Source organism: Seriola lalandi, unplaced genomic scaffold, assembly GCF_002814215.2.
Source record: "Seriola lalandi dorsalis isolate HSWRI2012SDOR001 ecotype SW California unplaced genomic scaffold, Sedor1 jcf7180002054048, whole genome shotgun sequence".
Taxonomy (NCBI): domain Eukaryota; kingdom Metazoa; phylum Chordata; class Actinopteri; order Carangiformes; family Carangidae; genus Seriola; species Seriola lalandi.
The window spans coordinates 846,736-867,526 of NW_019524601.1; the positions used below are offsets into that span (position 1 = coordinate 846,736).

A 20,791-nucleotide genomic window follows, 5' to 3' on the forward strand; every position below is an offset into this window, starting at 1 on the left:
TACAGATTAATTTTTGTGGAAATTGTTCATCAAAAATGTATTACGTTTGCATGACCATGTTCTTTTTTCCTTCCCATCAAATCAACTCAAACAGCTGAAGATACACTGCAGTTTATTCAAGTTTTGTACAATATACATACAGTTAATGACCATGTTTTCTATAGTTATTATCAGATGACAATATAAGTAAACATCCTGGCACAGAGCACAGAATTACAATATAACTGGCCATTTACAGTTAAATGCATCTGACAATAATGAAATGTTGTGTTTAAAGAAAAATAAATACATATTAACAATACAGTGACACATTTAAAGTAAAAACTACAGTCTTATAAATACTACATGTTCTACAGTATAGAGAGATAATATATACAATAAACAGGTACTTTTTTGTGCTAGACTGAAAAAGTAAATCAGACTCATTTAAAAGGAAATGAGAAGGGATCAAAGTATAAATCGTGCAATATAAAAATAATTTGTAAAAACTACATTTACTGGTAAAAATTCTTTTGTAAATAAAGCTAGACCAAATCCCCCAATATCTACATAAATTCACATTATTGTATCACCTGATTGGCTACGAACAGAAAAAAGGTCAGTCATGTTGCTCGGTTTTTTGTGGTAATAATGACCAACATATACTTATCAACTGTTATTTTTGGAAACATGGTAGTTTAGATGTAATCAAATAAATGTTATATTTTAATTTCAATAGTCCCATCTTTAAATGCAATACCCAATTAATTTTCCCACACATGAAGCACTGTGCTCCAGTTAGAAGCTCATCATGCACACTGGGAGAAATAAATCATTTTCACATTACAATGAGGTAGAGAAAGCTGCAGATCTCTGCAAGTGCTTTAGTTACATAGCTGAGTAGATAAAACAGTGACAACCCCACATAAATATTGAAAATTTGGCACAACGTTGAGCAGATATTAGTTTTTTGTATGATCTAAACGAGTATTTGCTTTAAATGAACTGCTCATCAGTAAGACAACTGTTTGTTCTGTTTTGTTCTCGCTCTCCCTTGTTGTCATCTATTTGTTTTGTGTTATTCTTTAATGAAGCTATTAAGGGAGAGGTGTTTTATAAATAAATTTGATTTGACAAGAGCAGCTTCTCTGCTTTAAACCTGATGACAGAGTATAAACACATTAAATGTGCAAACGGATTGTGAAGCTCATTACTTTAACAAGTATTTCAATAACATCCTATTAGTGTTCCTATTCTTAGATCTGTCTTAAATACAATATTAAAGAGTCATGTCTTTAATGAATGTCAGGAAAAGAAACAGGATGCCGTAACAAAGAAACTTAACAGTCAATGCTATTCAAAAGGTTTCACTGCATTTTCTACAAAAAACTGTCCCTTAAATAAATCACTGTCAATAGTTTAGAAATCTAACTCAATTTAATTTTAAAATAATTTAGTTTTGAAATGGATATACAATGCATTTATATTAGTTTAAAAAGGCACAAACAAATAATTTCTCAAGGAAAGCAGAGAAATGCATCATCCATTTGAAATAGCAATGAGGCCATGGTACACCTGCAGTCAAATGAGCATCTTTCAGGTAGAGGCATGGCCCCTGCAGACATTTACATCCGGTCTATGTAATGTCATGCAAACTGTGAGTCTAGTGATCTTATGTTTTGTTCATGACAAATTCCTGTTAGCAAAACAGCTAATCGTTTAGATATTGAACCCAGGAAGACCAAACTATCTGTCAACTTCACATTAAAACATGAGTGATGGTTCCTCTATTACTGTGCTTACACAAACTCTGTATTCTATGTCACTAAAATACCAAAGACGGTGAGAAAAAGACTAAATCCTGCATCCTAATATAATACTGCCATCCGCTACAGCAGTGTTTACCCTGTCAAAAATGTGGAAATGTAACAGGCACTTGGTTCTTCCATAAAGCTTGTATTTTGTGAAGACATCTGGCATAAAGCTTCCTCCTCTGAGTGTGTGTGCTCCCCAATGGCAAATAAAAATACAGTTATTGCATTCAAAACGAAGTCAGGAAATCCCGGTGGAATAATTAATCAAAAACAACAGTGCTCATAACCAGAAAGAGACTCAAGTGATGCCAACACGGCTGCCTGAAGAGACACCTTCAAATGTCTCTTGAGTGGTGTTTAATTTAACTTACTCTCCAGTGTTAAGAAAAATGTCTTGACCTCATCTTACATGTACAGTAAACCACAGAGGAGATGATATTGCTGTGGGTCTTTTTAAGAGCAGAAAATCAGACTGCAAAGATGCACTTGAATTACCTGCTGGCTCCATTGGTTCCCATATTTACAAAATGCTTCTGCAATGTCTCTGTTTTCTCAATGTATTATGAATAAATCAATAATCGAAAAGAACCCCAAAAAATGGTGAAAAACAAAGTGCAGAGTAACCGCTCCTCTCTTGACTAAGTGGTCCAAGTTGTTGTCCATTTTGTGTCCTATAACAAGGACAGTTCTTCTTCCTCACACAGAAGTGGCTCCACCTCTGGGACTCTGAGTAGCATGCTGCTTTTAGCAGAGTTGTTCTTCCTGTACATCACAAACTGGGCAGTCACCTGACAAGGTTAAGGCTCATACCGAAACATCAACAAGATACTCTTTCCTCAGGCAACTACTGAGGTTTTAATTTTTTAGTAGGTAATCATTGCAGCTTCCTAGCCATTCCTTTGTCCAAATGAAATAACTACCGTCTCAGACGGATGTAATGTTCTATAAAGTACACACTGATGCATGCAAACAGTAAATAAACACTTAATTGCCTCAAATGGCTGCCTCCTACGTCATTAAGTTGCACTGTGCTGATGCAATTCATGATTTGCTCATGTGATATGTATAATAAATTCACATCTGTAGTAAATACAGAGATCATTCAACACAAAGACAATGCAAGGACAACAACAATGTGCAAGGACGTAACAAGCAACATTTATGCCTGAATATGGCTTCAAATAAAAGTTTAGGCTGTGAGCAAGTATTCAGACAGCTACACTGGAATTACAGTGAGAATTTAAACTTGTAGCAGGAGCTATCAGAACATATGATGGGCTTGGTACAAACAGCTTGTGGCTGGACTTTTGATTTAAAGGATACAAAGAAGTCAAGTATGAGGACTCCCAGGCTGCCAATGAGCCAGGCCAGATGTTTGATGATGAATGTCTGTTTGGAGCCCCTCAGTGCAGGTAGGACCACAATGACACTCAACCCATACGTCCCATTGCCCATCATGGCCAGGGCAAACAACAGGTAAGAGGTCCCCTCTGTAGACTGTCGCTGGAACTAGAATGGGCAGAGTTAACAGTATTTCAATAACAGACAGAAAAACCACAGCACAGGGCCTGCCCTGGACTTGTAGGTATTATTCAGCTTCTCAGTGGTACTTCTTCTTTACTTTAGCATTCTACTGTTACTGGAGCCTTGCCTTCCGGCATACATATGTGAAAACCCACAGTCAGTGAAAAAGAAAAAGATTGGGTACAATATGTTAACCACAAGCCAGGTTTCTGTTTCACTAACAGTGAACATTTCTTTTCTGTGTACTTGCACTTCAAACAGATACAGGCCACCATAACAAGATTAAAGGATAAGGCTGGTGTTACTTTATCTTTTTATTGCCATCAATAAATCCCTTGAAAACACAATAAACAACAATAAAATCATTGTGCTAACTGGTCCTGTATTGTTCATGGCATACCGCTGGACATTGAAAAGAAAAGATTACACAGATTACACGGTTAGTTTATTCTAACGGCAGTTAAAGACAGAGTGTCGTTAAACATAAACAGCAAGAAGCATGTTCTGTCACTGTACCTGAAATTTACTTCATCACTTCTTTTCACTTTCTTTGTAAGTGACCAGGAAAGACAGCATCTATCCAATATTCTGAATCCAAAGCAACATTTTAACCTTGGCTGATTAAAGTAGTTCAGTCTTTCCCCAAAAACATGAAATGCTGAAATGTTGCTTGGCAACATGTGAATGCCCTGTAGATTACTGCGTGGGCTGGACCTAAGCAATACTTACAAAGTGTTTGCAATAGAAATACTGAGAGAATAATGAATAATAGCTATTTTTTTTTTTTTTATTATTCCACCAAACTGGATGACTGACTTGCCACTTGGAATGATATGGTGAAAATGCTTTGGACTTTCAGCTGAAAAAAAAACAAACATGTTTGAACATGCAGGTCTTTCTTTCCCCAGGGTAAACCTGACTTAAATGATTTATAATAGTCAGGTTGTGTGTGCTTGTGTGTGTGTGTGTGTGTGTATGTGTGTGTATGTGCACGCCCAAAAGTTTCTCTTGCGCTGGCAGCCAGCAGAGACAATCCCCTCTGGTGATTAATAGCTGCATCTGAGCCATGTTTCTTTGGTACAATGGCACCATTGTCTTCAATGCCTGGTTCTCATTTTTAACACACATACTGTACACACAAACACACAAATCCCACCTCCCTCTTCAAACACACACGGTCCCTGTTTTTGACTAACTGACATATAATAGGTACAGTTTTTCACGGACTCCCTGGGATGGGAGCCCGAGAAAGCTGTCCAAGATCTCCCCTTAGGATGGTGCAGTTCACACGCAAACCATGGAAACAACCTCCACATCTCAACGGAGTCAAACAAACAAATTGCCACTTACATTTTTATAGAGCTGGGGGAAACGGGAGCAGAGGTAGAAGATAGATGCCAGGTATCCACATATATAGCCAGTGATTTCCACTGATTTAGAGGTAGTTGGACTCTGGGAAAGATGAACACGCAGAGAGAAGGAGAGAGAGACGAAAGGGTCAAAATGTTGCACCTACATAAGAAACAGTACAACCGCATTCTCCCATCAGAAGTGACTTAATGTGTTTCAAATAAACCTGAAAATATGGAACAAACTAACCAAAATCTGATTAATGAAAATGTAAATCTAACCCCTGAATATATTCAAATATGGACACAAACATATACTACACACAATTTACTTACCTGGGTGTCTAAGCTTACACTATTGTCTATGATGAGCTTGGGTAAAGCCAGGAGGACTAACGTAGCAGCACTACACCACATGAAGCACAGCCACTTCAACACAGGGCTCTCTGCAGGACAAACACACAAGAGAACTGACAGTGAAGACAGAGTTTTAAACCAAGTGCAACATCATAATTCATAACATGCATATGCAGAGCTGCAAGCAGTCTTTGAAAGGCTCAACATGTGTATGTGTCATCAAGTATTTTGGCACTTTTGGCTTTGGCGGTAACCACTTGTAAGTACATAACAACTGGAAATGTCTCCGTCATCACTGAAGTAAGCAGGTGGCTGGTTTGTTGACTTCATACCGTCACAGCAACAATTTTCCATTCGAGTTGTGCTGATCTCATGTATGGAACTATGACTTTTAGTCTGACCAATCCTGGGTTTGTTTTTTAACACCGTGACTGACATTGATATTTGAGTTTAAAAAATCTGATAACAATATATCAGCCAATAATAATTTCTTAAAAAATAAATACATTAGCAAACTATCTTGAGATCCTTTAGATTAATTATTTTAAATAGCCATCACCAAGATACAGACTGAGCAGGAAAGTTTCAGCACATTCTATTAGTAACCTTACCTGTTAATTTGAGGATTAGAAACAACATTATCACATATAACATTATAAATATATGTCTGTAGTCTCTGTTCTCATTTCTGCTGCCAGCCTACAGTCAGACAATAAAACCATTGTCACAGTATTTATATCATTGCGAGTATTAGTGATAAATTAGCAGTATTCCCAGCTTTGCAGGTTTTCATTTTAGATATCCAGTGTACTGCAACTGAACTCAAGTTTTATCATGACTCATTTTTTATGTCATGTAGTTCAAGTTCTAGCTATGGAGTCAACAGTAGGAGGTACTTCCTTCTTCATGGTTATGCTATTCATTAATCTGGAGGGTTACGATTTGGTTGACTTGCACAGCTCTGGCATCACTCACCAGTTCCTTTACTCAAGATAAGAGGAAATGTCAGGGCTTACTTCTGCTGGAGCTGTTCTTGATCTTATAGTAGAGAAACTGGGAGATGAGGATCAGGTCTGTGAAGATGTAGAACACCACTGTGACTATCTGATAGAAGGACAGGGAGGGGAAGAGAAAGAGAGAAGGCAAACCAAAATGTTATTTTGTCCTATACATAATTTCAAGTGCAATATAGAGATAAGCTGTGAAGGCTATACCTTCATGAACGATGTAGTTGTCAGTACTGTTACACAGAGCAGGTTAAGTCATTTACAGTTCAACCAACCAAAGATAATGGTCCCCAACACTCAAAACCTCAGGAACCTTGTGCCATAAACATGGTGTCAGAATCATGCAAGATGTCTTAAATGAGTGACCTAAAAGTGAAATAAGTGAACTCAATGTGTAAAAAAAAACCTCTAGCAAAAAGGCCTGAGCAGAGTTTATGTGTAATATAATAACTCACTTATTTTAGAAACAAGAAAGCAAACTGGCAGTAAATCAAATATGTCTTTGTTATCATCTGTGAGTTACTAACATCACACAAAGGACACTAACAACAGGGTTCACAGTAAAGAAACACACAGTAGACAGCTTAACCCAACCAGACTAGGTTGTAAAGTGCATGTCTACCTGAATAGGCAGCTGGCTAGTGAGGTAACAACCTGCAAAGCTGGTCAGGTCTCCACTGAAGAGGAAGAAGAGAAAGCCAAAGGACATGGCCTCCTCCACTTTACCATTTCGATAGGCCTCATAGACCTGCCTAGATAAATAGATAAATAGATAGATCACACACTTGGATATGAGTTTTACCATGTAATTCAACATTTTATTATGGTGGTGAACATCACAATCATTACTTACGGTAATGTGGACAGCAGAAAACAGAACATGGATATGAGCCCTATCACCACACTGCAATACTCCCACACATTATCCACACACTCCTCCAGCAGGTAAAGGATCCATGGCGTCCCGTTAACACACAGCGGCCTGCCCAGCGCTGGAGGGGTCCAGTTGACGGCGGCCACGTCCACACTCTTCCCGGGGAAGCGCGCGGTGGCCATTGGGAAAGGTGAAGGGGGACTGGCTCTGTGCTCCTGCTGCTCCTGCTGCTAACGCTGCTTCCAGTTTGTAAGTAGATGTGTGTTTATTTTGGCGACAAGGACCAAACCCGATGAGAGAAGGTCTGACACCACTGCTTACCTCATAAAATGGATGTATGAAGACTTGGTCTTTCATTTGACGAGTCTGCAACAGATAAAACAGACAGATATACTACTATCACTTAAAAAACATCAGTGAGAAGTGTTACAACACATCCCAAATCAGTAAATACACATATATTTCGAGATTTACTAAATGTGCTTATTTCGCACACTCTAACCATTCTAAAAAATAAGCACCAGATGTGCATTAGCTGAGGACGCTGTCATTGTTTAGGAAAATTTGCATAGACTTGAGGAATAGATGCTAACAAACAAAGATGGCTAAAAATTAGCTTCCAATAACGGCTCACCAGACAAAATGGACTCGTAGCGGGCTGCAAACCGTTTGTGGGTCTGTGTAAACCTCACCCACATCCTCACACCTCACCTACCCAATAATAATAATAAGGAAGATGACATATTAGCTGCTAATGTTATCGTTCATCACTGTTGGTCCACTAGTGTCAGCACATCCTGAATGACTCCACAACATCCTGTGAGAATTTTCAAAATAATACCCGTAACCATTTCTATACCTGCAAAATACTAGTTAGGTAATCATGCCGTGTGATTAGTTTGTGATAAACAATATGTCATTGCAACACATATAAATACGATATCTCATTCACACATAGGTCTAGATGCATAGCACTGACTGTATAAAGAGGAGATGATTCCATTGTTGTAGCACTAGGAACAATTAGACTGCATCTGTTTGTAAAATGGACATTGACAAGATAGATAAAATCCTCCAAATCTGTCTGTAGCTATGATTTGTATATATTGCAATGACCTCTTTGTGAGGAAAAAGACAATACACAGCATATAATTTTTCATCGACAAATGCCTGTATATGTCATAATGCTTAATAGTATATAATCTTTTATTTTAGTTTAATAATTTTGTTCATCTCAGTAGAAGTGTCATTTTTTCTGATGTGCTCCACTCACTATAAGCCTTTTAAGGGTGCCCTTTTATTTTGAAGGCAAAAGTGCCTCTTCTACCTCTATTATCCTCACGCGGCAGAAACTGAACACATTCTCCAGCTTCACTTGCCATGGGTGATGCCTGGGGAAATACCACCATCTACTGATCACTTAGACCGATCAATAAATACATACACAAATGCTACTGAGGTGAAAAAACATATCACTTTAGTCATACATTCATCACATTGTTTTCCTTCCTTATGATTTGTAGGCTATTATTGTAATGTGGCTGCTGCTACTGCCAGCCTACTATCCCCACTAATACTGATAACACTAGTAACAACACTAATAACAATATGTTTAATATGTTTAAGAAATAAAGTGACTTTTGGCCAGATCAGTAACTGATAACTTGTACTTGTAGACCCATTATCTTTTTCTTCTGAGCCCCATATAGCTAAGTGGTTGCTGAAAACATCAAACATTATGTCTAAGCTGGGAGAGAGGATTAGGGATAACTCTGGTTTGGAAGACAGCCATGAAGTCATTAGGCCTCATGTATCCTCTCTCCTTTCTCCTCTATGTGGTACCATGCTGCGTTTAAGATCTCCCTGTTAAAGAAAGATTATATCATTTCAAGTATGAGCTTAGGCCGCTTGGCCAAGACAAGAGCAAAACTGACCTGGTAACAAAAGAGTTTGATTTATTTTAGAGCAACAGAAGAAAATTGGAATGATATTTGGAATAATTTGTTGGTGATACAATTTAGTGTTAAATGTTTCACTAAGAAAAATGACTGAAACATACTGAACTGAGCAAACCATATTAGATGCATCTTTTTTTCTACCATAGGTTGTGAGGCTTCCGTGCAGCCTAAACCATTCAAACAATAAATGAAAAGTGAATTGATGACTGTGAATTCTGTCCTATACAGGTTTATTTAGTCTATATCTTAACCTTTTACATATGTGGCCTAAAGTATCTTACCTCGTTAGGTCACAAAAGTCATCCTGGCAGCCTACTTACTATATTTCCCGAGAGTGCTTGAAGGCAGCATCCCAATCTGTCCCTCCCTCTATCCACCTGTTGCGCCGCGCGCTCGGGCAGTCCGCAAGATGGCGCGCTTTCCAATTGTGGCCGGCGACGAGGAATCTAAGGCTTTCTCTATGAGAGGGGAACTTGAAGCTGTGCAGGGGTTATTTGTGTTGCTATGTGCAGCGTTGGACCGCGGTTTGGAGGTAGCCAACTGAACGGAGCTCCACATTCAGTGTCCGTGCGTCCTCGTCCTGAGCGGAGCAGGTAAGCTGTCCGACGCCGTAGGCTAGGTGTTTAGAAATGAATCAGGTTTTGGCTTTTTTGCTGCATGGCACTCTGTCATTGGAGATAGAAACGCGTTGCCGGGGTAAATGCGTGAATGCCACCCACATTCCTTGATGTCGGGAAAGTTGCCTGGATGAGGTGAAAACCGTGCATCAGATACCTTTTACTTATACACAGGGGGAGCATGCAGGTGCGTTGGAGAGGTGTTTCCGTGGGCTGTTGCCAATAAGCACTGACTGTAATATACGGTTAACTTGTTAATTATGGCAGTGGATTTGCAGGATACTCCTATCGCCCTTATAGAAATAAAATAGTTCAACTCTAGCTGTTATAGTACAGACACACATCCACACTTTATAATGAATATTTTTCGGTTCTGCTGGAAACATTATGGTGTCCCAGACTACTTATTGACACCTGCTTTACTTCCATGCAGTCGTCTCTCTCTCTCTCTCTCTCTCTCTCTCTCTCTCTCCCTCCTCTCTCTCTCTCAGTGTCTCAGTGTTTCGGTGTAAATACAGTGGAATGTGTCCTGAGATCTTGAAAGGCGAGTTCAGTCACATTACTCACATTTAGTCTGTCCATTTCTTCCCTCAATACTCTGTCCAAGTCGAAATCTACTGTTGCTCCACCTGTGTGTGTGTGTGCGTGTGTGTGCGTGTGCGTGCGTGTGTGTATGTGTGAATGCAGACGGGCTGAAGACTTCTCAAGGTCACAGACTTCTGAGACAGACAGATGTTGCCTTCCCAGTAAGGAAGGACATTCTTGTAGTCAATGTCATTCAAACAGCAGCTTGTAATCCATTTAGTCATTCATGTTTTCAGTCATGTTGTACTCTTGCCAAATCTATCATGTTCAAGGTGGAAGTTGCCAGTTAAGCACAGGGCAGGACAGAGGTATGGACAAATGAATGGAAACACTCTGAATCACATTCAGGTGTCATTTAGTGTTGATCTCACTTGCTTCTCTTCAGACTGAGGACCTCAATCGAGTGTGTCATTTTGGCACATATTAATGTAGTATGTAGCTTGCAAGTTTTTAATTAAAATTTTTTCATGTGATTCTGTGTCTGAAAAGGTATATATTATCTTGGCATGAGGACACACTCAGTTTTTCACTTCAGAGATGGTTAAACTGGGTTTATGTGAATTCATGGCATGATGGCATTTAGGTGTTTTCAGCTACCAAGAAAAGGAAGTTGTCTATATTTTTAGCAAACAAATTGATGTATTAAGACAATGGTTTTTACATGGTATACACCCTCCAAGTGAAAGCAGTGATGCATTGTTCATTTCTTCTATTCAGTTTGTCACTTACTCAGGACACAAGAAATCTAGATAACGTGGAGGAAGCAGGTTATTAAAAGATTTCTAAACTTAGAAACCTATTAAACATGTATTGAGGATATTTGAAAGCAGCTCACTATTAAGAATGAGGTCCTAACGTTTTTGCGCTGAATGTGTTCCTCAAAGCCTCAGTCCTGGGTGAGACCCATAGTCTATACGCTGAAACCAGAACACGCTTCCGTTCAGCTCTCAACTCCAGACTCTGGGTTTTGGGCTGCGGAAGGCAGTGGGGAGTAATGAATAATGGATGGTTTAGGAAACGTGCGTGAATGTTAGTTGGCTGAGTGTGGCGGTAATGCACTAGTCCAACTAGCACTTCTCTCTGCTGTGGAAATCCTCTCAGCAGTCATGAGTCTCACAGGTCTGCAGAGCCAAACTTGAGAGCAGAGAGAACCCTCCCTCCCTCCACACTCTAGACTGGATTCACTGCTATTTGACACAGTTATGCCTGCTGAGACACACACACACACACACACACACACACACACACACACAAACAAACACACAAATTGAAAAAGGGAAAGACGTCAGTACAGCTCAGTCTATAGAGATTTCTATTATTATTATTTTCCCCTATCTGGGACTGAAATTAGTTTCACCTTGGAATCCAGCACGGTGGCTCCCTAAATATATTTCTGTATGACCTATCTGGGTTAGAGCTGAGTTTGAATAGTGTGATTCATTATACTGCTGTTATGGAAAAAAAAAAAAACTTCTGCTCTGAAGGGGAAACCAAAAGGAATGTGTTGCTTGTCTTTCTCTTATATGATAGTAAACTAAATGTTTTTGGCTTATGAAGAGAAGACATTTTTAAGACCGTTTGGTCGATTTGGTTGATCGTTTTGTTTAGTCTATAAAATGTCACAAAATTGTTAAATAAAGCCAGACTCGGCTTTATTTAACAATTTTGTGACATTTTATAGACTAAACGATTTTTAGATCAATTGAGAAAGTAGATGAAATGATAATGAAAAATAATTATTTGTTGCAACCCTGGTAAAATGCCAGAAAATAGTAAAAAATGTCCATCACAATTTTATATTCTCATATATAATAAATCCTAACATTTGAGAATGGAATCATTGAAATTTTTGTTGATTTATTTTCAATGAACTGACTCTTTGATTAATAGATTAATCAGCTAACCGTTTCATCACCACATGAACACAGTGTAGGTCTTTGTATAGACAGCATTAGATTAGAGCCAAAGTGTGTACATTTTGGAGGATAACCACATGTACAGAACCAATATATCATTCTCTGTGTGTGTCTGAACAATTTTTAACTTATCTCTTTGCTATTCATAACATATCTGCTCTTTCCATCCGTAAATGTCACATTAAGTGCTCCTGTGGTCTGCTTCTGTTTGCTCTTATCGGGTCAACAGCGACCACTCTTGAGAGAAAATGAGATGTTAGCTCCCATGCTTTCCGCCTCATGCTCAACCTCTGTTTTCTCCCTCTGTCTCTCTGTCACTCCGTATTTCCTACTATTCTGTCTTTCTTTATCTCTCACTGGCTTCAGTGTGTTTTACAGTAGCTGTTTTCTACAGCTCCTGTCATACTGTAATTCCCAGTCGTCGCTTCACAGCTGCATAACTGCAGGGCATAAATAATGGAGAACTTTCCCTTTCTTCCACACACACACACACACACACACACACACACACACACACACACACACACACACATTACACTATACACTCTCACAATATGTTCCTATGCTAAACCTCAGGGGTCTATCTTCAAGAAGTCTTAACTGAGTCTCTTCTCTGCGGCAGTATGGACCCATTTCCAAAGAAGTCTTTAGGGTGTCTCTTCTTTGTGACTTCTTCATCTTACTTATTCATGCAATTCATGGCATCAGTTACATAACCGACTGGCCCAGTTATAAGAAATAACGACTAACTTAACCAGCCTTTAATCATACCAGTCATATGTAAGGTGGATTTCTGCTCAGCGTATGACAAGACGATATTTGAGGGCCAAAACATATAGTAATATTTGTTTGTTTTTCTTCCTGTTGAATTATCTAAGCTTTTTGGAATAAAAGAAGAGAATGAAAGAATTCTTTGTGCTGGTCAAAATATAAACACTCATTTTAGGTACAGTGGACTGTAATGGAAACAGGTGAAGTGGGATTTACTCAAGAAGGGCCATTAAACCACCTGATCATTTGTCAGATCAGCTGAGCACGTACATGTTTATCTTTCACTGTGCTGTTCTATAAGTAAAAACTATTTTTACAAGCACTTCTTTGTCATGCTTGCGGCACGGCTGTAGGGATGGCAGTGTCAGCTGTTCTGTCTGTTGATTAACCACTGTGATCCAGACTTTAACATTTCAACGATTATTGGATGGATTGCCATGAATATTTTTTACAGGTATTCGTGGTCCTCAGAGGCTGAAGCCTGCACACTTTTGTGATCCTTGACCTTTTTCTGTTCAGGGATGGGCTGTATCTCTCAGCCTCCTCCAACTTTCCCAACAACCGACAGCAACAAGTCCCATAAACGGTTGACTTTTGCTTTGTAAAAATCTCACTAACACACTTGAACATCAGTGCTGTGTTTTCGGTTCCCACTAAGTTTACTTTAGTGCCCTTTTTTGAACACATGCTCCATGTTTTCACATTATTGGAGGCGTAAAAAGCAAACTCTGATCTGCCAGTTAATACCAAAGTTAATATTCCATTTTTAAAGTATAGTTACACTGGCAAAAGAGCGAAACATATTCAGTACCAAGCCCCATAGCCTTATTCATATGAACAAATATAAATCAAATCCGGAGGATGTTTTCAAAGCGTTTTCAATCTTCAGAATGATGGCCAGTTGGGCATATTTATCTTTGTCCTAATGTGTTAGATGAGGAACTTCAAACAGTTTTTTGAAAAGCAGCTTTCCAACAGGGTTCAAGCTGCCTCTACTCCAAACCCCCTCCCCTCCATCCTCTCTTCCCCCATACTCTCAAATCCACATAATAATTATGTGCATAAATAAAGAAGAAAATAAGATAAGAAAGACAGCGGTAGAAATAGACTGGGGAACTTCTCTGTAAGTGTGGCGGAAAGAAAGAAAGGAAAGATGAGAGAAATATTTCTTCCTCACTCTGCTTCTTAATTCGCACACACTCAGATATGAAGAGAAAACAGTGGAAAGCAGTTTTTTTTTCTTCTGTAGTCCCCTTCTGTCTCTCCCTTTCACCCAGCTCCTTTCTAAAATATGTGTGTGTGTGTGTGTGTGTGTGTGTGTGTGTGAGATGTCTTGCAGGCCGAGCAGGTGCACATTACACAGAAGGATAGGGCCGACTGAGCAGAGAGAGAGAGAGAGAGAGGGAGAGGGAAGGAGAGAGAGGGAGAGAGACATGGAGGGAGGGGGTGGTCAGTCTTATAGGTCACACAATAGAGCCAGTGTTTTCTCCCCTCTCTCTCTCTCTCTCTCTCTCTCTCTCTCTCTCTCTCTCTCTCTCTCTCTCTCTCTCTCTCTCTCTCTCTCTCTCTCTCTCCCCCTCTCTCCCTGAGTGCTGAGTGAAGACAGTAGTGGCAGAGGTAGAGTAGCGAGAAAGAGAGAGAGAGAGAGAGAGAGAGAGAGAGGCCCTTCAGTCACATTGTCCTCACATAGCCCCTAACCCTCACACTGGCCCCCCACTAGGCACCCCCTGTCACCCCTCACTCAGTGGCCTCCTCTCAGCTCTCCTGCAACATGTGGATGTGTGCGAGAGCTTTACATCCAGCTGAATTTCATGTTGCCAAACTATTTGCAGAAGTATGACAGACAACAAGAAATAAAGTTAAACAAAAAAAACACAACTCAGATATGCATTTCACTGTCTCGTGTGTGTGTGTGTGTGTGTGTGTGTGTGTGTGTGTGTGTGTGTGTGTGTGTGTTTAAAGGCTGCATTCCAGAGCTTGCTGAGCCGTAGCTGGGTGATTAATAGCAACTAGCTGATTGTTTAAGAACTGAAATTCCTCAGGCTCATTTTTTCCTCTGCTTTCACTCACACAAATACGCACACACACACACACTCAGTCACTCATTCATGCATGCTGGCACTCAGTCACTCATGTGGGCTGTGTCATAGTGAGAGCAGGAAAGGATACAGTAAATAAGGTGAAGAGGATGGCGTGTATACATATACTGAATCAGTGTGCAGGTGTGTGTGGGTGCGTGTGTGTATGCGAGTGTTTTTGAGGAAGTCGGGTAGAATAATGGAAACTCAGTATGTGAGTTGTCTGCAGGTTACACAGGGAATTCAGGACACCGAAACATTATCCACTTCTGGCTTTCTCTCTCTCAGGTTCCTTGTCTCTGTCTACTCCTCTGTTGCTTTCTCTCTTTCACTCTGAGTGTGTGTGTGTGTCCAAATATCATTTCTCCCCTTTGACTGTATGTGTTTCTTTTTATGCCAGGGCCAGGGCCAGAGGCATTATGTTTCCGGGTTGTCAACAAGCAATCCATCTGCCCATAGGTCCGTCATGTACATCCTTCCCATTCTCATAAACGCGATATCTCAGGAACGCCTGAATATCATCAAATTTGACACAAACTGTCACTTTGACACAAGTATGATTAGATTTTGGTGGTTGAAGGTCAAAGGTCAAGGTCACTCTGATCTCTCATAACACATTTTTGGCCTCTTGAATATGATATCTCCCTTATATCCCTTGAGAGAATTTCCTTAGATTTGTCACAAACATGTTCTTAGCTATAACTCTTGAAATCATACGCTAATTCTGACACAATTTAACACTACTGTCTAATAGGACAAAGTTATGACGTGATGACATTTTATATCCAAATGGTCAAAGGTCAAGTTCACTGTGACCTAATAATGTTCTACAAAAACATTTTTGGCCATTATTCAATGCTGTAACTCAGGAAGGACAGATTGTGACTATATTTCGTGAAACTTGTCTGGTTGGCAGAGTCATATAACTGCGAGGTGGTAATTCTAGTTATGGTTGTTGTTGTCTCTGTCTGATCCTCTCCATCTCTTCTTCACTGTGTCTTTCCCTCCCACCTACTGGTACTTTACTTTACTACTGTTTTCTTCGTTCTAAACTTCTTTCTTTTGACTTTGTATGTTTTCTTGCCAAATACATATAGTATAGGGATGGGTAACATTTAAAACAAGTGCAGATGCGATACCAGAGTTTTGGTACCAATATTGTGAAGACTGTAATCATGTATTCCTAATTAAAAAAAAACCCTCAAACTTCTGAAATGTTAAATTCTGTGTAAACACATACAGCCATACACTAACTTTGCATTAATAAATAAATTACCTAAAAATAGAAAAAAATATTTTTGAAAAATTGGAAATGGTGTAATTAAAGAAGAGTATAAATCTTAACAAGCATTAAATGCCAACTGTCGGGACCTGACAATTTGTGATACTCAACACTTTCAACACATTTCATATTTAGCAATATGTTGCAGGTAACTGGTGATTGATACCCCTCCAAAACACTCATACAGAAATAGCTCTGATTGTTGCTTTGATTGCTCTCAAGCGCTGATTGTTGTTCTACACAACAGTGGTAATAGGTTTGTGTGTGACTCTGTCTGTGTGTGACAGATAAATCTCTTTGCTCTGTGTTTATGGTTGTTTTGTTGTTATGCTCCCAACGGGCCTGGCTTGGACCAATAAGAATTCCCGATGTGGTATCCCGGCAATGGGAGGGTTTCCATGGCCATCACCGGCTTGGCAGGAGAGATAACAGTCTCCCTAGTGCTCCGCTTTGTGCTTTCCTTTGGTCTAGCTTGGGCTCGCTCCAAATCTAGCTTTCAGTGAAATGGTGTGAGGACGATATGTCGTCTGATTGTGGAGGGAAGCGGGTGCAGAGAGCAGACAATGACACAGATACATATGCTTAGCTGCTCATCCTCTGAAAGGATCCAGAGTTCAGCTCTGAGCAAAGTCTTCATGATCACAGGCAGCAGACAGGCTGGGTGGCTGCTTTGAAGAGAAAGAGTGTGTGTGTTTCCTACTTGCGGAATGCTTCTGTAGCATCACAGGTAATGATAAGGTGTATGTTTGTACTATACGTGGGAGGACAGGTGTGGAAGCCAGGGATATATCACACTTTTAGAAGCAAGCATAGTGTGTGTGTGTGTGTGTGTGTGTGTGTGTGTGTGTGTAATCCTCTACCTATCAGGCGCCCCTTGTAGTGTTAATGTTTTAATGTTTAATTGAGGCTGTCAGGAACAGCGATAATGGCAGGTAAATGGTTAACCTCGTACACTTGGAATCCCACAACTCTAACTTCATTCATAACACATTATAGTAGAAGACTGCATACTCTCAATGAACCATTACATGGATTTCTATTATTAATAACTACTAGCACTAGAAATCATAGTTAGAATATAACAAATGATAAAAAATATTAAATATATTGAGAACGTTTTTTGAAGATTGTTCATGCTATTTTGCGATATTCTTAACAAACCCATAATTTATAAGATTCACTGGACTAAACAGTGTGATTTCACCCGCAGACACCTTGGTTTCAGCCAGTATTATTTTCACCCGAAATGTCACTGAGGCTGCACTATTTAAACAAACTCCTCTGCGACCTGGAAACAGTAGTCACACATTCCCAGAGTACATACATGAATGTGTTTGCATTTTGCTAGGTATGTCTGATTTTCTGGCAGATATGTCAAACATTACCAAGGAGTCATTTATCACCACATATTAACTTACACTTGCTGCACCTGTAGAAAGAGGAGTAAAAAACTAAAGGAAAGGAAAAGTTTTGGAAAAAGCGATATGGACAAGGGTGAAAAACAATGTGCTCATTTGCTTTCTTGCTGAGAGTTAGATGAGGACATGGATACAAAACTCATGTTTGTGCATTTAATATGGAACTACAGCTAGCAGATTGTTAGCTTAGCTTTTCATAACGAAAGGTAACGCGGGTTCCTTTGATATTGACTTGCATCCACTTCTGTTAATCTGTTTCTTGGCTGTCCAAGTTGGTCAAGTATGTTTCTTGAGACCTAAAAATCCCCCCAAAAATCCATATTAAACCACCACAGCTTCTATTACTGACTCAGAATTGATTTTCTCACTCTCGGCTGCTCAGTCATTTTTTCCATAATTTGATTTTGTATACAAAATGAATATCTCAGCATTTAGTTTATTTAATCTTGCTCTCCCTCTCTTTCCCCCTCTCTCCTTCAGGACTCTTCTTTAGAAAGAATGCCTTCTCCAGAATATGCCTTGTCTCCATGGTAACAGGCCTCAGGCAGACCCAGAAAAACATTGGGCCAAGCAGGTCCCACTCCTGTCCAACCTACCTGATCCTGGATTGTATTGAAGAGGATTTAAACGAAGAGAAAATACAATAAATGATTCCCAACGTATTATTCATATCCCATTTTCTCTTTGTATTATGCCAATTGCAGTGCTCTTTCAGGAACCAGGATGCTTAAAATCGTGCCTGAAAATGAGCATCTGTTTTAACTTGATGTACTTTTAGAAAGTATTACTTTCTACCGTTTTGGGATCACGATGCAAAGGACTCTGTAAACCAATTTAGATGTTTTCCTAAAACCAAAAGGTGAAAACCTGCTGCCATAATTCAAGATTTTCCTGGAGTGTTATGTCAGGGATTTACTCATTCTCAATTAAAGAATCATAAACTGGACAGGAACAGTCCCAAACTGGTCTGTCCTAAACCAGGACCAGGATGCACCAGCTGTTCAGCCAGGTTCTGGGCCAGAGGGATCTGTCCAGAGCTGGGGATCTGTTCTCTCTGGAGGACACAGAGATCGAGGACTGCCTGTCTCAAGCACTGGACCAGATCAAGGCCATCTCCTGCTCACCGGTGAGCAGCCGTTATTAGACAGGAAAAACCAACACACATAGACGATACTTACAAAATATTTTAGAGAAAATGTCAGTTGAATTCATTATTTATGATCTTATCCATAATTCATCTCTTTTGTCCTTAATTTATCATTGTACCCTTAATTTTGCATCCTATTACTGTCTGCAGGACTATTTGACCAATGACAATGACCAGGCGGTGGTGGAGATTTGCATAACGCGCATCACCACGGCCATAAGGGAGACAAGCTCCATCGAGCTACACAGTGTGGCACTGGTGGGGCTGTGGGAGTCGTGTCTGGAACATAACCTCACCCCACAAGGTGAAAACACAGAGGACACCCCGCATGCCAAGATAGCCTCCGACATCACCAGCTGTATCCTGCAGGTACATACACACACACACACACACACACTAGACATTGTTTTGTAATGGTGTATTCCAGGGACGAATACTTCTTTATTTGTTTTTCCTGAAACATAAACTACACATACGTATGTTGCAGGGGGGTATGATGTGGGTGAGTAGCCTAAATTTAGTGATTTTGATTTGTCCCATTAATCATCTTGTGCCTGTTAAGATTTATCTTGTGATCCGTTGGAGGGGTACTGACCCCCGTGTTGGTTTAAATCTATAAACAAATACTTGAAATGTAATTTGTTTTTTTAGCTCCACTATATTTTCTGTGGTATTTTTTCATAACAGTGTAGATACTAGTGCAAACATGACCCACAGTTTTTAAACTATTGAAAATATCAATGGTAAACATCAGCTTGAAAGGCATTCTGGGTGTTCTGAGGAAGAAGTAGATACGTATCAGATTGATGCTACATCATGCAACATATCCAAAGGTGGATTTTTGCCTTGGCTAGCAGATACACTTTATGTAATCACTGCTGCAGGGCTTCAAAATGTAAATCTAAATCTTGCCTGCCTTTCCCCATCAGACCTCCACAGCTAAAAGGCTTAAAAGCAAAGGGACTCTCTCTCTCTCTCTCTCTCTCTCTCTCTCTCCTCCACCTTCGCTCTCTCTATTTCTCCCCCTATTTCCTGTTGGAATGAGAATGTGCTTAATACCACCGTAATGAGACTGATTCTTGTAGAAAGGCATGTGCGCACACACACACACACACACACACACACACACACACACATAGAGGTGAGACGAAAACTTCTGACAGCTCTGACAGCAGCTTCTGGCTCTGATGTCCTAACTCCCAACAGTTATCAGGAGAGCACTTCTCTCTCTCTCTCTCTCTCTCTCTCTCTCTCTCATTCCTCTCTCTGTCACTGTTACTTTTTCTGTCTGTTTTTTTTTTTCTTTCTTTTCATTCTTTCTATTTTTACCATCTCACTTTTTCTGTCTTACCTTCTCTTACCCTCCAGTTGACTTGATCTCTTCTTGGATCTCTTCTACTTTCTCTGTCATTTTGAATCTACAGATGCACAGACAATCTTCTTTACCCTTCCTCTGAAACTCCCACAGCACAGAGGGGAGGTAAGAGACAAGTGAGCAACAGACAGTAGGAAGAGGGGGTTTTCATCGGCAAACTGTTTGTCTGTAACACACACAATTAATATGGACTCCTTGATCTGCACTGTGCCTGACATTAAAGTGACTCTCCCTGGTAACATGAAAGCGAGAGAGATGGGACAGATAAATAAATCTGTACATCCATACATTAGGAACCTCCTACGGGGCAAAAATGTATTGAGGAATCTAATGACTTACTGACTTACATCCACTGCTTACATTATGTGTTTACCTCTCAAATACAGACTAAATGTTAATTTTTGATGATTTCTTGCATGCACACATATTCACATTAAATTAGGTCCTGCCAAACAAATGTAGTGTGATGCAGATTGATAGATTGTCAGATGGATTACCTTGACGGGCGGGATTATAACTTTTGTGGATTCATTGTCTGCACTGCCATCATGTGGTCGAACGGAGGCATCACGCACAGAAAGAAAGAGAGTACAATTCTTCAACTCTCAAATATCAACAGTAAACATTAATTTGTATGGCATTCTGGGTAATTATGAAGGAGATAAGGAAGGTTGAAGTTGAAAGTGGGTACATAAGTATAAAATATATAATATCCAAGTTGTGCAGTGAACATCAGATTA

At 39.7% G+C, this 20,791-nt stretch overlaps 2 protein-coding genes across 2 annotated transcripts in view; one reads left to right on the plus strand and one right to left on the minus strand.

Annotated features, from left to right (window-relative positions):
- Positions 1–95: 95 nt before the first annotated feature.
- Positions 96–7,707, minus strand: LOC111652643 (lysosomal amino acid transporter 1 homolog). Its single transcript, XM_023402977.2, has 8 exons — positions 7,539–7,707; positions 6,884–7,270; positions 6,653–6,782; positions 6,040–6,127; positions 5,003–5,112; positions 4,668–4,769; positions 3,117–3,302; positions 96–2,581 (listed from the first exon to the last, which is right to left on the minus strand). Exons 2-8 carry the CDS (start codon positions 7,084–7,086, stop codon positions 2,465–2,467), a joined length of 936 nt encoding a protein of 311 aa, XP_023258745.1. The 5' UTR covers positions 7,087–7,270; positions 7,539–7,707; the 3' UTR covers positions 96–2,464.
- A 1,503-nt stretch (positions 7,708–9,210) lies between these two features.
- Positions 9,211–20,791, plus strand: part of veph1 (ventricular zone expressed PH domain-containing 1) — a 74,377-nt gene continuing 62,796 nt past the window's right edge. Inside the window, exons 1-3 of the mRNA XM_087173128.1 lie at positions 9,211–9,455; positions 18,010–18,655; positions 18,827–19,045. Of these exons, the coding sequence (XP_087029254.1) occupies positions 18,518–18,655; positions 18,827–19,045 (357 nt within the window). The 5' untranslated portion in view covers positions 9,211–9,455; positions 18,010–18,517. The remainder of the gene's footprint in view (positions 9,456–18,009; positions 18,656–18,826; positions 19,046–20,791) is intronic.